This window comes from Heterodontus francisci, chromosome 18 (genome assembly GCF_036365525.1).
Source record: "Heterodontus francisci isolate sHetFra1 chromosome 18, sHetFra1.hap1, whole genome shotgun sequence".
Classification (NCBI taxonomy): domain Eukaryota; kingdom Metazoa; phylum Chordata; class Chondrichthyes; order Heterodontiformes; family Heterodontidae; genus Heterodontus; species Heterodontus francisci.
The window spans coordinates 83,905,955-83,919,745 of record NC_090388.1 but is presented as its reverse complement, the minus strand read 5'-3'; the positions used below and the strand labels follow the sequence as shown (position 1 = coordinate 83,919,745).

The 13,791-nt window shown below is 45.6% G+C and overlaps 1 protein-coding gene across 2 annotated transcripts in view; it reads right to left on the bottom strand.

Moving 5' to 3' along the window:
* The window catches only part of ddx11 (DEAD/H (Asp-Glu-Ala-Asp/His) box helicase 11), a 169,979-nt gene that overhangs the window by 62,941 nt on the left and 93,247 nt on the right, over positions 1-13,791 (bottom strand). For both annotated transcript variants that reach the window (XM_068051077.1, XM_068051078.1), the window contains exons 16-17: positions 13,426-13,555; positions 7,368-7,502 (exon numbers count right to left, since the gene is read on the bottom strand). In XM_068051077.1, the coding sequence (XP_067907178.1) occupies positions 7,368-7,502; positions 13,426-13,555 (265 nt within the window). The remainder of the gene's footprint in view (positions 1-7,367; positions 7,503-13,425; positions 13,556-13,791) is intronic.

Genomic DNA, 13,791 nt, shown 5'->3' with positions numbered 1-13,791 from the left:
CAGCCATCAAGCACCTATCTATTCTAATCCCATTTTCCAGCACTTGGCCCGTAGCCTTGTATGCTATGGCGTTTCAAGTGCTCATCTAAATACTTCTTAAATGTTGTAAGGGTTCCTGCCTCTACCACCTCTTCAGGCAGTGCGCTCCAGATTCCAACCACCCTCTGAGTGAAAAAATAGTTCCTCAAATCCCCTCTAAACCTCCTGGTCCTTACCTTAAATCTATGCCCCCTTGTTACTGACCCCTCCGCTAAGGGAAAAAGTTTCTTCCTATCTAACCTATCAATGCCCCTCATAATTTTGTATACATCATGACCCCCTCAGGGTCACTGACCCGAAACGTTAACTCTGCTTCTCTTTTCACAGATGCTGCCAGACCTGCTAAGTGGTTCCAGCATTTCCCCCCACTGTGGTTGACAGGGCCCTCAACCGTGTCTGGCCCATTCCCCACACCTCTACCCTCACCCCTTCCCCTCCCTCCCAGAACCATGACAGGGCTCCCCTTGTCCTCACTTTTCATCCCACCAGCCTCCATATCCAAAGGATCATCCTCCGCCATGACAGCCCCCCACTTTACTTTCATTTTTAGTTATTTTTTTCTTCCTTTTTTTACATTTTTTACAATTATTTTTGCATTTACTTCATTTCATCTTAGTTTGTTCAGTTTGCTTACCCACTGTTTTTTTTCAGGTTTGCACTTGCTGCTGTTCAATATTTAGTGTATTAGCACCTAATCTGTACTAATGCTTTGTCTTTCAACACACCATTAACATATTGTTTGCCTTTGCTCAGTGACCTTTTGGTCAGCGATGTGGCCTGGTCCAATCTAGACCTCCTTTGTTATCTCTTGCCCCACCCCCACCTCACTTGCTTATAACGTGTGACTTTTCTAATATTTGTCAGTTCCGATGAAGGGTCACTGACCCGAAACGTTAACTCTGCTTCTCTTTCCACAGATGCTGCCAGACCTGCTGAGTGGTTCCAGCATTTCTTGTTTTTATTTCAGATTTCCAGCATCTGCAGTATTTTGCTTTTATTTCTGTCCCCCTTCAGCCTTCTCTGCTCTAAGGAAAACAACCTTAGCCTTTTCAGTCTCTCTTCATAGCTGAAATGCTCCAGCCCAGGCAACATCCTGGTGAATCTCTTCTGAACCCTCTCCAGGGCAATCACATCCTTCCTATAGAGTGGTGCCCAGAACTGTACACAGTACTCCAGCTGTGGCCTAACTAGCGTTTTATACAGCTCCATCATAACCTCCCTGCTCTTATATTCTATGCCTCAGCTAATAAAGGGAGGAGGTGCTGTTCTGGTCTTCTATAGAACAAGCACCGATCTAAGAGAGGGAGCCGGAGACAGTGAGATCAGAGAGCTGAAGCCCAGAGGCATTAATTAGGTGAGCAGGTAGGTGATTGGTTGGTGAGTTTTAAGATTTTTTGTTTCCCCTTTTTAAATGGGGCAGTAGTTTAAACTGGTAGTGGAGAGATATCAGTATTATATTAAATTTGTAGCTTAACTAGTTAAACTAAATATAACTACAAATTAACTGTGATATTTCTAAATATGAAACCTAATTAGTTAAATAAAACACAATAGAGATGGCAGGACAGGTGATGTGTTACAGTTGTAGCATGTGGGGGCTGCTGGACACCAGTGTGATCCACTGCAACCATATCTGTAGTAACTGTCTGCAGCTCGATGAACTGCAGTTCAGAGTTGAAGAGCTGGAGTCCAAGATTCAGACACAGTAATACATCAGGGAGGGGGAAGTTACCTGGACACGTTGTTCCAGGAGGCAGTCACACCTCTTCGGCTCAGTACTTTAGATTTTGTCCATTCTCAAGGACAGGAGCGTGTGACTATGAGTGGGACAGGTATGGTGATCAGAAGGTAGCAGTAGAGGAGCCTCAGCCCTTGCACTTGTCCAACAGGTTGCAGGTTCTTGGCAGTTTGTGTGGATGAGAGCAGGGACTGCAGGGAGGATGAGCAAACTGACCACAGCACTGTGGTACAGAGGGCCATTCAAGTGGGGGGAAAAAACGGAATATAGTAGTATATTATAGACAGTATAGTTAGGAGGACAGATACTGCTATCTGCAGTCAAGAAGGTAAGTCCCAAAGACTGCTGCCTGCCCACTGCCAGGGATAAGGTCATCTCCTCGGGGCTCGAGAGGAACTTAGAATGCGAGGAGATGGATCTAGTTGTCGTGGTCCATGTGGATATCAATGACATAGGTGGGACTAAGAAAGAGGTTCTGCTGAGACAATATGAGCAGCTAATGGTTAAATTAAAAAGCAGAACCCAAAAAGCAATAATCTCTGGATTACTACCTGAGACACGAGCTGGCATTCACAGTAAGAACATTCATTAGGAACCTTAGCGAAGGATAATAGTGTGGCCAACAACAATAGAAAAGAAGACAGCATAATTCAAGATTAAGAATATCAACTACGGTTATAAAAGCCTGTGGACTGTAGGAGAAATGGAAGTGAGATGCTGCATGCTCTGGAGGTACTGGAAAAAGAGATAAAAAAAGAGAATATTTCAACGAAGTGGGGTGCAGGAAGGAAAAGGGGGCATAAGGTCAAAGCTTTGTAACTAAGAAGGAACAAAACTAGAGTTCAGAGAAGCAAGGATTATGTATTTATTTATTTAGAGATACAGCAATGAAACGGGCCCTTCGGCCCACCGAGTCTGTGCCAACCATCAACCACCTTTTTATACTAATCCTACATTAATCCCATATTCCCTACCTTCCCTCAATTCTCCTACCAACTACCTACACTAGGGGCAATTTACAATGGCCAATTTACCTATCAACTTGCAATTCTTTGGCTGTGGGAGGAAACCGGAGCATCCGGCGAAAACCCACGCGGTCACAGGGAGAACGTGCAAATGCAAGTGAGAGCGCACAGGAAAATAACAATTACAATAGAGAGAGGGATTAGACTGAGAAAAGGATCCTCCATTGCATGACAGGCTTTCCAGTATCCCATCCAGGGATGTGGGAGATGTTAGAGGACCTTCCACAGATAAAATAGCAGTCGTGAAGTCTTGGAAGGACTTGGGTTTTATACAGAGTTTTTGATATTGAAAAAGCATTTGGCACAAACAGGAAGTTCTTGGAGGCAGCTTTAACAATGGAGAAGTGATCTTTAATTTTAGTCATTTCATGGGATGTGGGCGTCGCTAGCCAGGCCAGCATTTATTGCCCATGAGATGGTGGTGGGCTGCCTTCTTGAACTGCTGCAGTCTATGTGGGGTAGGTCCACCCACAGTGCTGTTAGGAAGGGAGTTCCAGGATTTTGATCCAACGACAGTGAAGGAATAGCGATGTCGTTCTGAGTCAGGACGGTGTGTGGCTTGGAGAGGAATTTGCAGGTGGTGATGTTCCCACACGTGTTGCCCTTGTCCTTCGAGGTGGCAGAGGTCGCGGGTTTGGAAGGTGCTGTCTGAGTAACCTTGGTGCATTGCTGCAGTGCATCTTGTAGATGGTACACACTGCTGTCACTGTGCGTCGGTGGTGGAGGGAGTGAATGTTTGCAGATGGGGTGCCAATCAAGCGGGCTGCTTTGTCCGGGATGGTGTCGAGCTTCGAGTGTTGTTGGAGATGCACCCATCCAGGCAAGTGCAGAGTATTCCATCACACTCCTGACTTGTGTCTTGCAGATAGTGGACAGGCTTTGGGGAGTCAGCAGGTGAGTTACTCGCCGCAGGATTCCGAGCCTCTGACCTGCTCTTATAGCCATGGTATTTATGAGGCTACTCCAGTTCAGTTTCTGGTCAATGGTAACCCCCAAAATGTTGATAGATTACAGATCAGAGAGATAGTGAGTCAGACAATACCAACGAACAAAGGACTCTGGAGGAAAATAAGTCTGGCAAAGAGTGAATATGAGAATAGAATGGCAGTTAACATAAAAGGGAACCCAAAAGTCTTCTACTGGCACGTAAATGTGTAGGAAGAGGGTGGGTGGGTCCTATTAGGGACAAAGAAGGTGATAGATGCTCGAAGGCTCAGGCAAGGCTAGAATACTTAATGAGTACTTGTATCGGTGTTTACTAAGCAAGAGGATGCTGACAAAATATCAATGGAAGCAGAGGTGGTAGAGGTAATGCATGAGGTGACAATTGGTGGCTGGATGTACTGAAAAGGCTGGCTTTGCTTAGAGTGGATAAGTCACCTGGTCCATATGGCTTGCATCCCAGGTTGCTATAGGTGGTGAGGGGTGGAGATAGTGGAAGGGCTTGCCACAATCTGCCAATCTTCCCTAGATTTGTTTGGGGGGGGGGGGGGGGTGCGGAGAGAAGAGGTGATGGTGCCAGAGGATTGGGGAGTGGCCTGACACTGGGAAGTTCCAAGGAACAAAGGGACCTTGGCGTGTTTGTCCATAGATCTCTGAAGGCAGAAGGGCAGGTTAATAAGGTGGTGAAAAAGGCATATGGGACACTTGCCTTTATCAATCGAGGCATAGATTACAAAAGCAGGGAGGTCATATTGGAGTTGTGCAGAACTTTGGTAAGGCCACAGCTGGAGTACTGTGTGCAATTCTGGTCGCCACATTATCCCCTTAGTTGAAGGGTCAGTTACGAGGGGTCACGAATTTAAGGTGAGGGGCGGGAGGTTTAAGGGGGATTTGAGGAAGAACTTTTTTACCCAGAGGGTGGTGATGGTCTGGAATGCCCTGCCTGGGAGGGTGGTAGAGGCAGGTTGCCTCACATCCTTTAAAAAGTACCTGGATGAGCGCTTGCACGTCATAACATTCAAGGCTATGGGCCAAGTGCTGGCAAATGGGATTAGGTAGACAGGTCAGGTGTTTTAATGTATCGGTGCAGACTCGATGGGCCGAAGGGCCTCTTCTGCACTGTATTATTCTGTGATTCTGAGTGACAAATGTGACACCCATATTCAGGAAAGTGTATAAGGACATTCCCAGTAACTACAGGCCGGTCAGTTTAACATCAGCTGTGGGTAAGGTTTTAGAAACAACGGGCTGAATTTTATCCGGCCCTTAGAGAGGGATGGGAGGCGTTCAGGGCAGACAAGATGGGGATGGCATCAGGTGAAGTACTCCTGCCACGATGCCATTTTGTTCGCAGCAGAGAAGGTGGAGGAAGGTCCTCCTGCCCATGGGCGATTGAGCCACTTACGTGGCCACGTAAGAGCAGCTACCGCCTCGCTCCCATTTAACCGTCGGAGGGACCTGCTACTGCATGGAGACACTGCCAGGTGAGACCTGGCAGCCTCATAGTGGGCTGGGGGGTGAGCAGGGGTAGTCCCCTCCTTTAGGAGCAATCCATGAATCACGGAGGGGTCCCCATTTGGTGATGGCCACCCCCATGACAAGACTACACCCCCACCCCGTCGCTGGGGCCTGCTGACTATCGCCAGCGACCACATCCCCACTAGTCTTGGTCCCAGGGCGGTATCCACGATGCTACTCTGGTCCGAGTGCAGTCCCAGCAGTGGTCTCCACTCTTGGTGGCGCTGCTGGGACTGCTGAGCTGCCAACCCACTAATTGGCCAGCAGCACCTGGGGCGTGATCTTGTCCCTGAAAGCGGATGGCAGCCCTGACTGTGGGCAGTTAATTGCCAGTCTGCCGTTGAATTCGGCCAGAAGTCTGACAAATGGCCAAGGCAGAGTTGCCCCCCACCTTCCGGCCTGTCGCTGGGACCTCCGCCGCCGAAATAAAATTCAGCCCAATAATTAGGGGGAAAAAAAAAATCAATAAGCACTTGGAGAGGTTTGAGTTAATTTAGGAGAGCTAACAGGGAAGTAACAGAGAAGGCTGATGAAGGGAATGCAATGGATGTTATCATTATGGATTTTAAAAAAGCGTTTGACAAAGTACCACATAAAAGGCTGGTCAACAAAATTGAGGCTTGTGGAATAGGAGGGTCAGAAAATAGTGAGTCGTGGTAAATTGTTGCTTTTCAGACTTGAGCATGGTAGACAGTGGTGTTCCCCAAGGTTCACTGCTAGTTTTGACATATGGTATACAGAGTAAAGTTTCAAAATATGCCCAAGATACCAAACTTAGAGGTGTGGCAAACACGGAGGATGATACTAATTGACTGCAACAGGACATAGATAGGCCAACGGAATGGGCAGATGGAATTTAATACAGACAAGTGTGAGGTGATGCATTTTATCAGAAGGGACAGGGAGAGGCAATATTAACTTAATTGCACTGTAGGAAAGAGTATGCAGAGATAAAGGGACCTGGGGTTCATGTGCATAGATCTTTGAAGGGGGCAGGACTTTGTGAGTGATTAATGAGCAAAGCATTTGCGATCTTCGGCTTCTTAAATAAAGGCATAGAGTACAAAAGCAGGGAAGTTATACTGAACCTTTATAAAGCTTTGGTCAGGCCACAACCAGAGTATTGCGTCTACCTCTAGTCACCACACTTTAGGAAGAATGCGAATGCCCTTGAGGGGGTGCAGAGGAGATTTACCAGAATGGGATGAGAGATGTTAGCTAAAAGGTTAGGTTAGAGAAGCTGGGGTTATTCTCCTTGAACAAAGAAGATTGAGGAGAGATTTGGGAGAGGTGTACAAGATGATGACAGGTATTGATTAGGTAGACAAAAAAAGCTGTACCCCTTAGCTGATGGACGGGGGACACAGATTTAAGGTTTTGGGCAAGTGATGCAGGATAATGGGAGGAAGAAGATTTTTTACACAGCAATTGGTAATTACCTGGAACTCACTGCCTATGAGGTGGATGCAGAAACAGTCAATGATTTCAAAAGGAAATTGGATGGGCACTTGAGAGAAATAAACATGTAGGTCTATGGGGAATATAGTGGGGAAAAGGGATGACTGGATTGCTCTACAGAGAGCCAACATGGAATTGATGGGCTGAATGGCCTCCTCTGTCTTGTAATGACTCTATGGATATAGTGAACAAAGATAAGAGGCTACTTGGATTGTCCTCACTGAAGGGGTAAACAGAAGTATTTTCACGCCTTATTTAAGGGCATGGAGATGATCAAGATGACTACTCGTTGAGTAGTCATACTGGAATGGAAAACATGCAGAGTGAGTAATCTCAAGGGAGGCTAGATTGCAGAATGGAAACATCCATAGAGTATAGGATTGGACAAGAAGTGTAAGAGGTCACTTATATGAAGGTGGAACAGAGTGGGCAAACCCAGAACCTTGTGACTCAGAGGCAAATGTGTTACCAACTAAGTTATGGCCGACACCTGCAAGGTATCAATTTCGTGAAGGGACAGTCAGCGACTGAGCTCTGAACTGCGACAGGGGTGGATTGATTTGAGCAGAATGTAATTGAACTGCAAAGAACGAATAATGTAATTCCGCTCTCCACCAAAACTACCAAAGATCTAGAATTTTTCCCACCTTGTCTCTGAACAACCACTCGCCCATCCTTGTTAGTGCTTGTAAGGGCAAAGAGAAACCCCTCAATCTGCATCATTGGCGATGCCATGACAGGCTGCTCCTTCTCTAGGTCCTCTCCCTGCTCATGGGGTGTAACTGAAAAATAAACAAAAATATTGGTAAAAAAAATACAAACAGGAATTTTAGCACCTTGGTCCATCACCAGTAACAGGCAGATATCAACTCTAGAAATTAATTGAAATATCTTACAATACAAAAGATAAATTCATCAATTTTGCCTCTCCAATCCCCATTTTATTTTTGCCTTTCACCTGGCCAATCTGATTTTTCATCCAGTTTGCTCCAGTCCAATTCTGAAGGTGCTGACTGGCACAGGGGTCATTTTTGCAGGCCCATGGCACTGTTCACAAATACAACCAGATAGCTATCTTTGTGTGGGTGTGAACAGCAAGGGTCATAGGCTAGCTGACCCTAGAGGAGGCAGTCTATTCTCACACAAGTTCACACGTTTACATTTCATTTCAATAACAATTGCGTTGTCTTATGTTTATATAGCTCCTTTAACATAGGAAAATGTCCCAAGGTTCTTCCCAGAGTCATAATCAGACACCAAGCCAAAGAATGTGATACCAGGATAAGTGACAAAAAGCTTGGTTAAGAGGTGGACTTCAAGAAGGGAGGGAGTCTCAGTGCTTCCGGCCTAGTCAGCTGTATGCACAGCCACCAATAGTGAGATGAAGGGTGTGGGGGATGCACAGGGGGCAGAGTTGGAGGAACAGAGATCTTGAAGCATTTTGGGACTGGAGGAGGTTACATAGATAAGGAGGGACAAGGTCATAGTGGAATTTGAACAAGCGGATGAGAATTTTAAGATTGAGGTGTTGATGGACCAGGAGCCAATGTATGTCAGTGAACACAAGGGTGATGGGTGAAAGGGTCCTGAGGCAAGTTAGGATACAGGCAGCAGAGTTTTGGATGAGCTGAAGTTTATGGATGTTGGCAGATGGGAGGCCAGCCAGAACAGCATTGGAGTAGTTGAGTCCGGAGGTAACAAAAGATAAGGGTTTCAGCCACAGATGGGCTAAGGTAGGGGTAGAGACAGGCAGAATTACGGGGATGGAAGTAGACAGTCTTGGTGACGGAGAGGTCAGAAATTCAGCTCAGCATCAAATAAAACGCTGAGGTTGTGAACAGACTTGTTCAGTCCAGGGAGGGGGACAGAATCAATGGCTAGAGCACAGAGTTTGTAGCGGAAGCCGAAGACAATGGCTTCGGTCTCCCTAATGTTTAATAGGATTAAATTGCCAGTCATCCAAAACTTCATATTGGACAAGCAGCATGACTAATCAGAGGCAGCGGAGGGGTCAAGAGAGGTGACGGTGATGTAGAGTTGAGTGCCATCGGGGTAAATGTGGAATCTGATGGGTCTGCGGATAATGTTGCCAAGGGGCAGCATGCAGATGAGAAATAGGAGGGGACCAAGGCTAGATCCTTGGACTCCAGAGTTGAGTTGCAGGAGTGGGAAGAGAAGACATTGCAGGAGGTTCTCTGGTTATGCCTGGATAGTAAAGAGTGGAATCAGGTGAGGGCAGTCCCACTTAGCTGTACAATGGTGGAAAGGTGTTGGAAGAGGATGGTGTGGTCAACTGTCAAAGGCTGTTTTCAGAAAAATGAGGAAGGATAGTTCATCACAGTCACAGAAGACATCATTTGTGACAGCACTACGGTGGGGTGAAAAACTGATTGGAGAGGTCCAGACATGGAGTTGGGGGAAAGACTTGACAGGAAAGCGAGCTTGGAGATGAGAAATAGTTTGCAAGGACAGAGTGGTCAAAGGTAGGTTTTTGAGGAGCAGGGTGACAATGGCAGAGTTGATAGGGAGAGGGAACAACACCATAAAACTGTTTACACTATCAGCTAACCTAGGATCAGGAGGGCAGGTTGGGTGGTCAGCAGTTTGGCAGGAATCGGGACAAGGGTGTAGCAGATGATCTCATGAACAAGATGAGCTTAGAGAGGTCACTAGGGGAAATAGGAGAGAAACTAGAGAAAGATGCCAATTTAGGGTTAGGGCAGGGAGGACCGTAGAGGAAGCTTAGATTGGTGGAAAAAAGGAAGGGACAGATTCAGAAGAGGCAAAATAGACTTTTCAAAAGTTCTTTCATGGGATGTGGGCTTCGTTGGCAAAGCCAGCATTTGTTGCCCATCCCTAATATGCCCTTGAACTGAGTGGCTTGCTAGGCCATCTCAGAGAACTGTTAAGAGTCAACCACATTGCTATGGGTCTGGAGTCACATGTAGGCCAGATCAGGTAAGGACAGCAGATTTCCTTCCCTGAAGGATGGGTTTTTACAACAATCGATAAAAGCTTCATAATACCATTACTGAGACTAGCTTTCAATTCTAGATTTTCTTAATTAATTGAATTTAAATTCCACCAGCTGCCAGGGTGGATTTGAACCTGTGTCTCCAGGGTATTAGCATGGGTCTCTGAATTACCAGTTCAGTGACACTAACACTATGCCACCGTCTCCCCCTTAAACTGAACAGGCTGCCTCAATCTTAAAGGCAAAGAAATGAGCTCCTCACACCTGGAGGGGAGATAGGTTTAGGAGTGAAGAAAAGAAGCTGGGGTTTATCTTTGCATTCCAGGATGATCCTGGAGTATTGTGCAATTTTGACCAAGAGCAGGGCCTGATAATGCTTTGAGATCCACCCAGTTGTGGCAATGAATTGCTAAACCAGCTATACATCATAAATGTTCAAGTCGGCACCCCTTGGATTTGAAGGAGGATCAGCCAGGGTGAGAGTGTGTCATGGTCATGATGGGGATAAGGGCATCAAAGGTGGAACTGAGGGCGTGACTGAGCAAATTGGTAGCTGCAGAAATGTGGTGAGTGGAAGGCCAATGGCTGGATAGCTGGGAATTTGATAGTGCAGTAGTAAGTGACTTGGGGGAAGACTTTTTTTTGAGGAACAGACACAGAAGGAAGTCGGTTTGGAAGGGGATGGGAGTGGAGAGGAAGTGATTGGAGATGGTCTTGCATGCAATTGGGAGGACTGAGCAGTCACCATGTGAGATATCAAGGTCGGGGGGCGGGGGGGTGGTTACAAATATGGGTGGAGAGTTTATATGGAGGGAGACATTAAAAGAGGATAGCAAACACAGGGAAGAGAGGGCACGATGACTTGAGATGCAGGCTGAAATCTCTGAGGATGAGAATTTGCTTGGTGCAGAGGCTGAAGGAGGAAATCAGCGAGAATACCTTTGTGAGAAACTTGCGGGGCTTGGGTGGCCTGTAAAAACAAGTGTTTTAAAGGAGAGGGAAAGGGGTGGGGGGGATGGATCAAAGTGACGTGCTTAAAAGAGGAGAAGGTGCTAAAGGAGTAGGAGGAAAGACCAAGGTGTGATTTGGTGGTAAAGGTTGCACCGCCAATACGGGCAGATGGTGGTAGAAACAGCCAGGTGGAGCAAGGGGCAAGGTGGCATCATCCAAGTTTCTGTCAAGGCCATGCTATCATCCACAGTAAGGCCACAGATGGCAAAGGTCTTGTTTTCAAGTGAACAGACATTCTTGAGGCATTTAATGTTGGTGCTACATGATCATATACTGGGTTAACCAGACAATATGATCCAATTTTCTGACTTCACAGAGGAAGATACAGAAAATCTCCCACAAATACTAGGGAACCAAGGGACCTGTGAAAATGAGGAACTGAAAGAAATTAGTATCAATAGAAGTAGTACTTGAAAAAATTAACTGATTTGAAGTTTGATAAATCCCCTGGACCAGATGACCAGAGTGTTGAAGGAGGTGGCTACAGAGTGGTTGCATTGGTGGTTTTCTTGGAAAATTCTATAGATTCTGGAAAGGTTCCAACAGACTGGAAAGTAGCAAATGTAACCCCACTGATTAAGAGAGAGAAAACGGGAAAACTAGAGACCTGTTGGTTTGATGTCAGTAGTAGGGAAAATGTTAGAATCTATTATAAAGGATGCGATATCAAGACACTTCAAAAAAAATATGATTGGGCAGAGTCAGTGCGGATTTATGAAAGGGATATCATGTTTGACAAAGCTGTTGGAGTTTTTTGAGGATGTTACTTGTAGCATAGATAAAGGAGAACCAGTGGATGTGGTGTATTTGGATTTTCAGAGGGCTTTTGATAAGGTCGCACACAGGAGGTTAGTAAACAAAATTAGAGCTCATGGGATTGGGGGTAATATACTGGTATGGACTGAGAACTGGTTAACACAGAGTGTAGGAATAAGCGGGTCATTCTCAGGATGGCACATTGTTACTAGTGGGGTACTGCAAGGATCAGTGCTGAGGCCACAACTGTTCACAATCTGTATAAATGATTTGGACGCGGGGACGAAATGAAATATTTCCAAATTTGCAGATGACACAAAACTAAGTGGGAATGTAAGTTGTGAGGAGAATGCAAGGAAGCTTCAAGGGGACTTGGACAGGCTAAGTGAATGGGCAAGAATGTGGCAGATGGAATATAATGTGAATAAGTGTAAAGTTATCCACTTTGGGAATGTGGCAGATGGAATATAATGTGAATAAGTGTAAAGTTATCCACTTTGGTCGAAAAAAAAAGAGCATTTCTTAAATGGTGAGAGATTGGAAAGTGTTGATGTCCAAAGGGACCCACGTTTCCTTGCTCATGAGTCACTACAAGCTAGCATGCAGGTGCAGCAAGCAATTAGGAAGGCAAATGATATGTTGGCCTTCATCACAAAGGGTTTTGAGTATAGTAGCAAAGAAATCTTGCGGCAATTGTATAAAGCTTTGGTGAGGCGACACCTGGAGTATCGTGTACAGTTTTGGTCTCTTCATCTAAGGAAAGTTATACTTACAATAGAGGGAGCGCAACGGAGGTTCACCAGAAGAATCCCTGGATGGCAGGACTGTCTTATGAGGAGAGACTGAGGAAACTAGACCGGTTTTTTTTATTCGTTCATGGGATGTGGGCGTCGCTGGCTAGGCCAGGCCAGCATTTATTGCCCATCCCTAATTGCCCTTGAGAAGGTGGTGGTGAGCTGCCTCTAGAACTCTCTAGAGTTTCAAAGAATGAGCGGTGATCTCATAGAAACTTGCAAAATTCTTACAGGGCGTGACAGGGTGGACAGTTAGGATGCTTCCCTGGCTGGTGAGTCTAGAACCATGGGACATAGTCTCAGAATAAGGAGTAGGCTATTAAGACTGAGATGAGGAGGAATTTCTTCACTCAGAAGGTGGTGAATCTTTGGAATTCTCTACCCCAGACGGCAGTGGAAGCTCAATTATTGAGCATGCTCAAGACAGAAATCGATAGATATCTGGATACTAATGATATCATGGGATATGGGGATAATGCGGGAAAGTGGCACTGAGGTAGATGATCAGCCATGATCAAATTCAATGGCAGAGCATGCTTGATGTGCAGAATGGCCTACTCTTGCTCCTATGTTTCCATGTTCCTACTTTTTATTGACCGTGAGTTTATTCACAAAAAAGGCCACAGATAAATTATGAATCATCAATGGCATCCAATCAAATTTCATTTACGAACAGCCAACTCATTCCCTTTGACTACTCTGTCTTGTGAAGCGTCAACAAACCACCTACTCAAGTCTCCTGTGGCCTTGAACTCAATGCATGGTACAGCCAGGTAACCACTTCCCTGTAGCACTCCTACAATCGGTTTTGCAATTTGTAATAACATCCCTAGGAGGAATAAAAACAGAAAGTACTGGAAATACTCTGCAGGTCTGGCAGCATCTGGGAAGAGAGAAGCAGAGTTAATGTTTCAGGTCTGTGACCTTTCACCAGAACTCTGTTTCTCTGTCCACAGATGCTGCCAAACCTGCTGAGTATTTCCAGCACTTTGTTTTTATTTCAGATTTCCAGCATCTGCAGTATTTTGCTTTTATCCCCAAGAGGAATATCCCTAGGACCAAACCAGCTTCGAGACTGGAGCAAAGTTACAGGATGGCCAAGCCACAGCTCACCAGGAAAAGAAACCATCTGCAACACCACAACCAGACAGTTCGAGGTTAGACACAGACCTTGTCCAATGGATTTCTCATTGAGCTTCTGAAGAAAATTCTCAAGAGCTGCTGTCTTGGATCCTTTCTCATTCTGCACATCGTTTGTTTTTGAAGCTGAAACATGGTACTTCTCCACAAACCCAAAGAGCTGCAGAATGAAGGGAACCAGTAAAAATATCAGTGGACAATGGTACACACAAAAAATTTTACTGGAAATAAAGAAGCAAAATTGGTACTTAACTGAACACCCCAAGACCTCTCACAAACATCTCAAAGCTTTTCACATACAGCGCTCCATTTCGCAATCCTGCACTGGCAGTATAACATTGTGACCCAGTCTCTAACCTGTATTTTCTTTGAGCACAGCTCCTGCTGAATTGACCC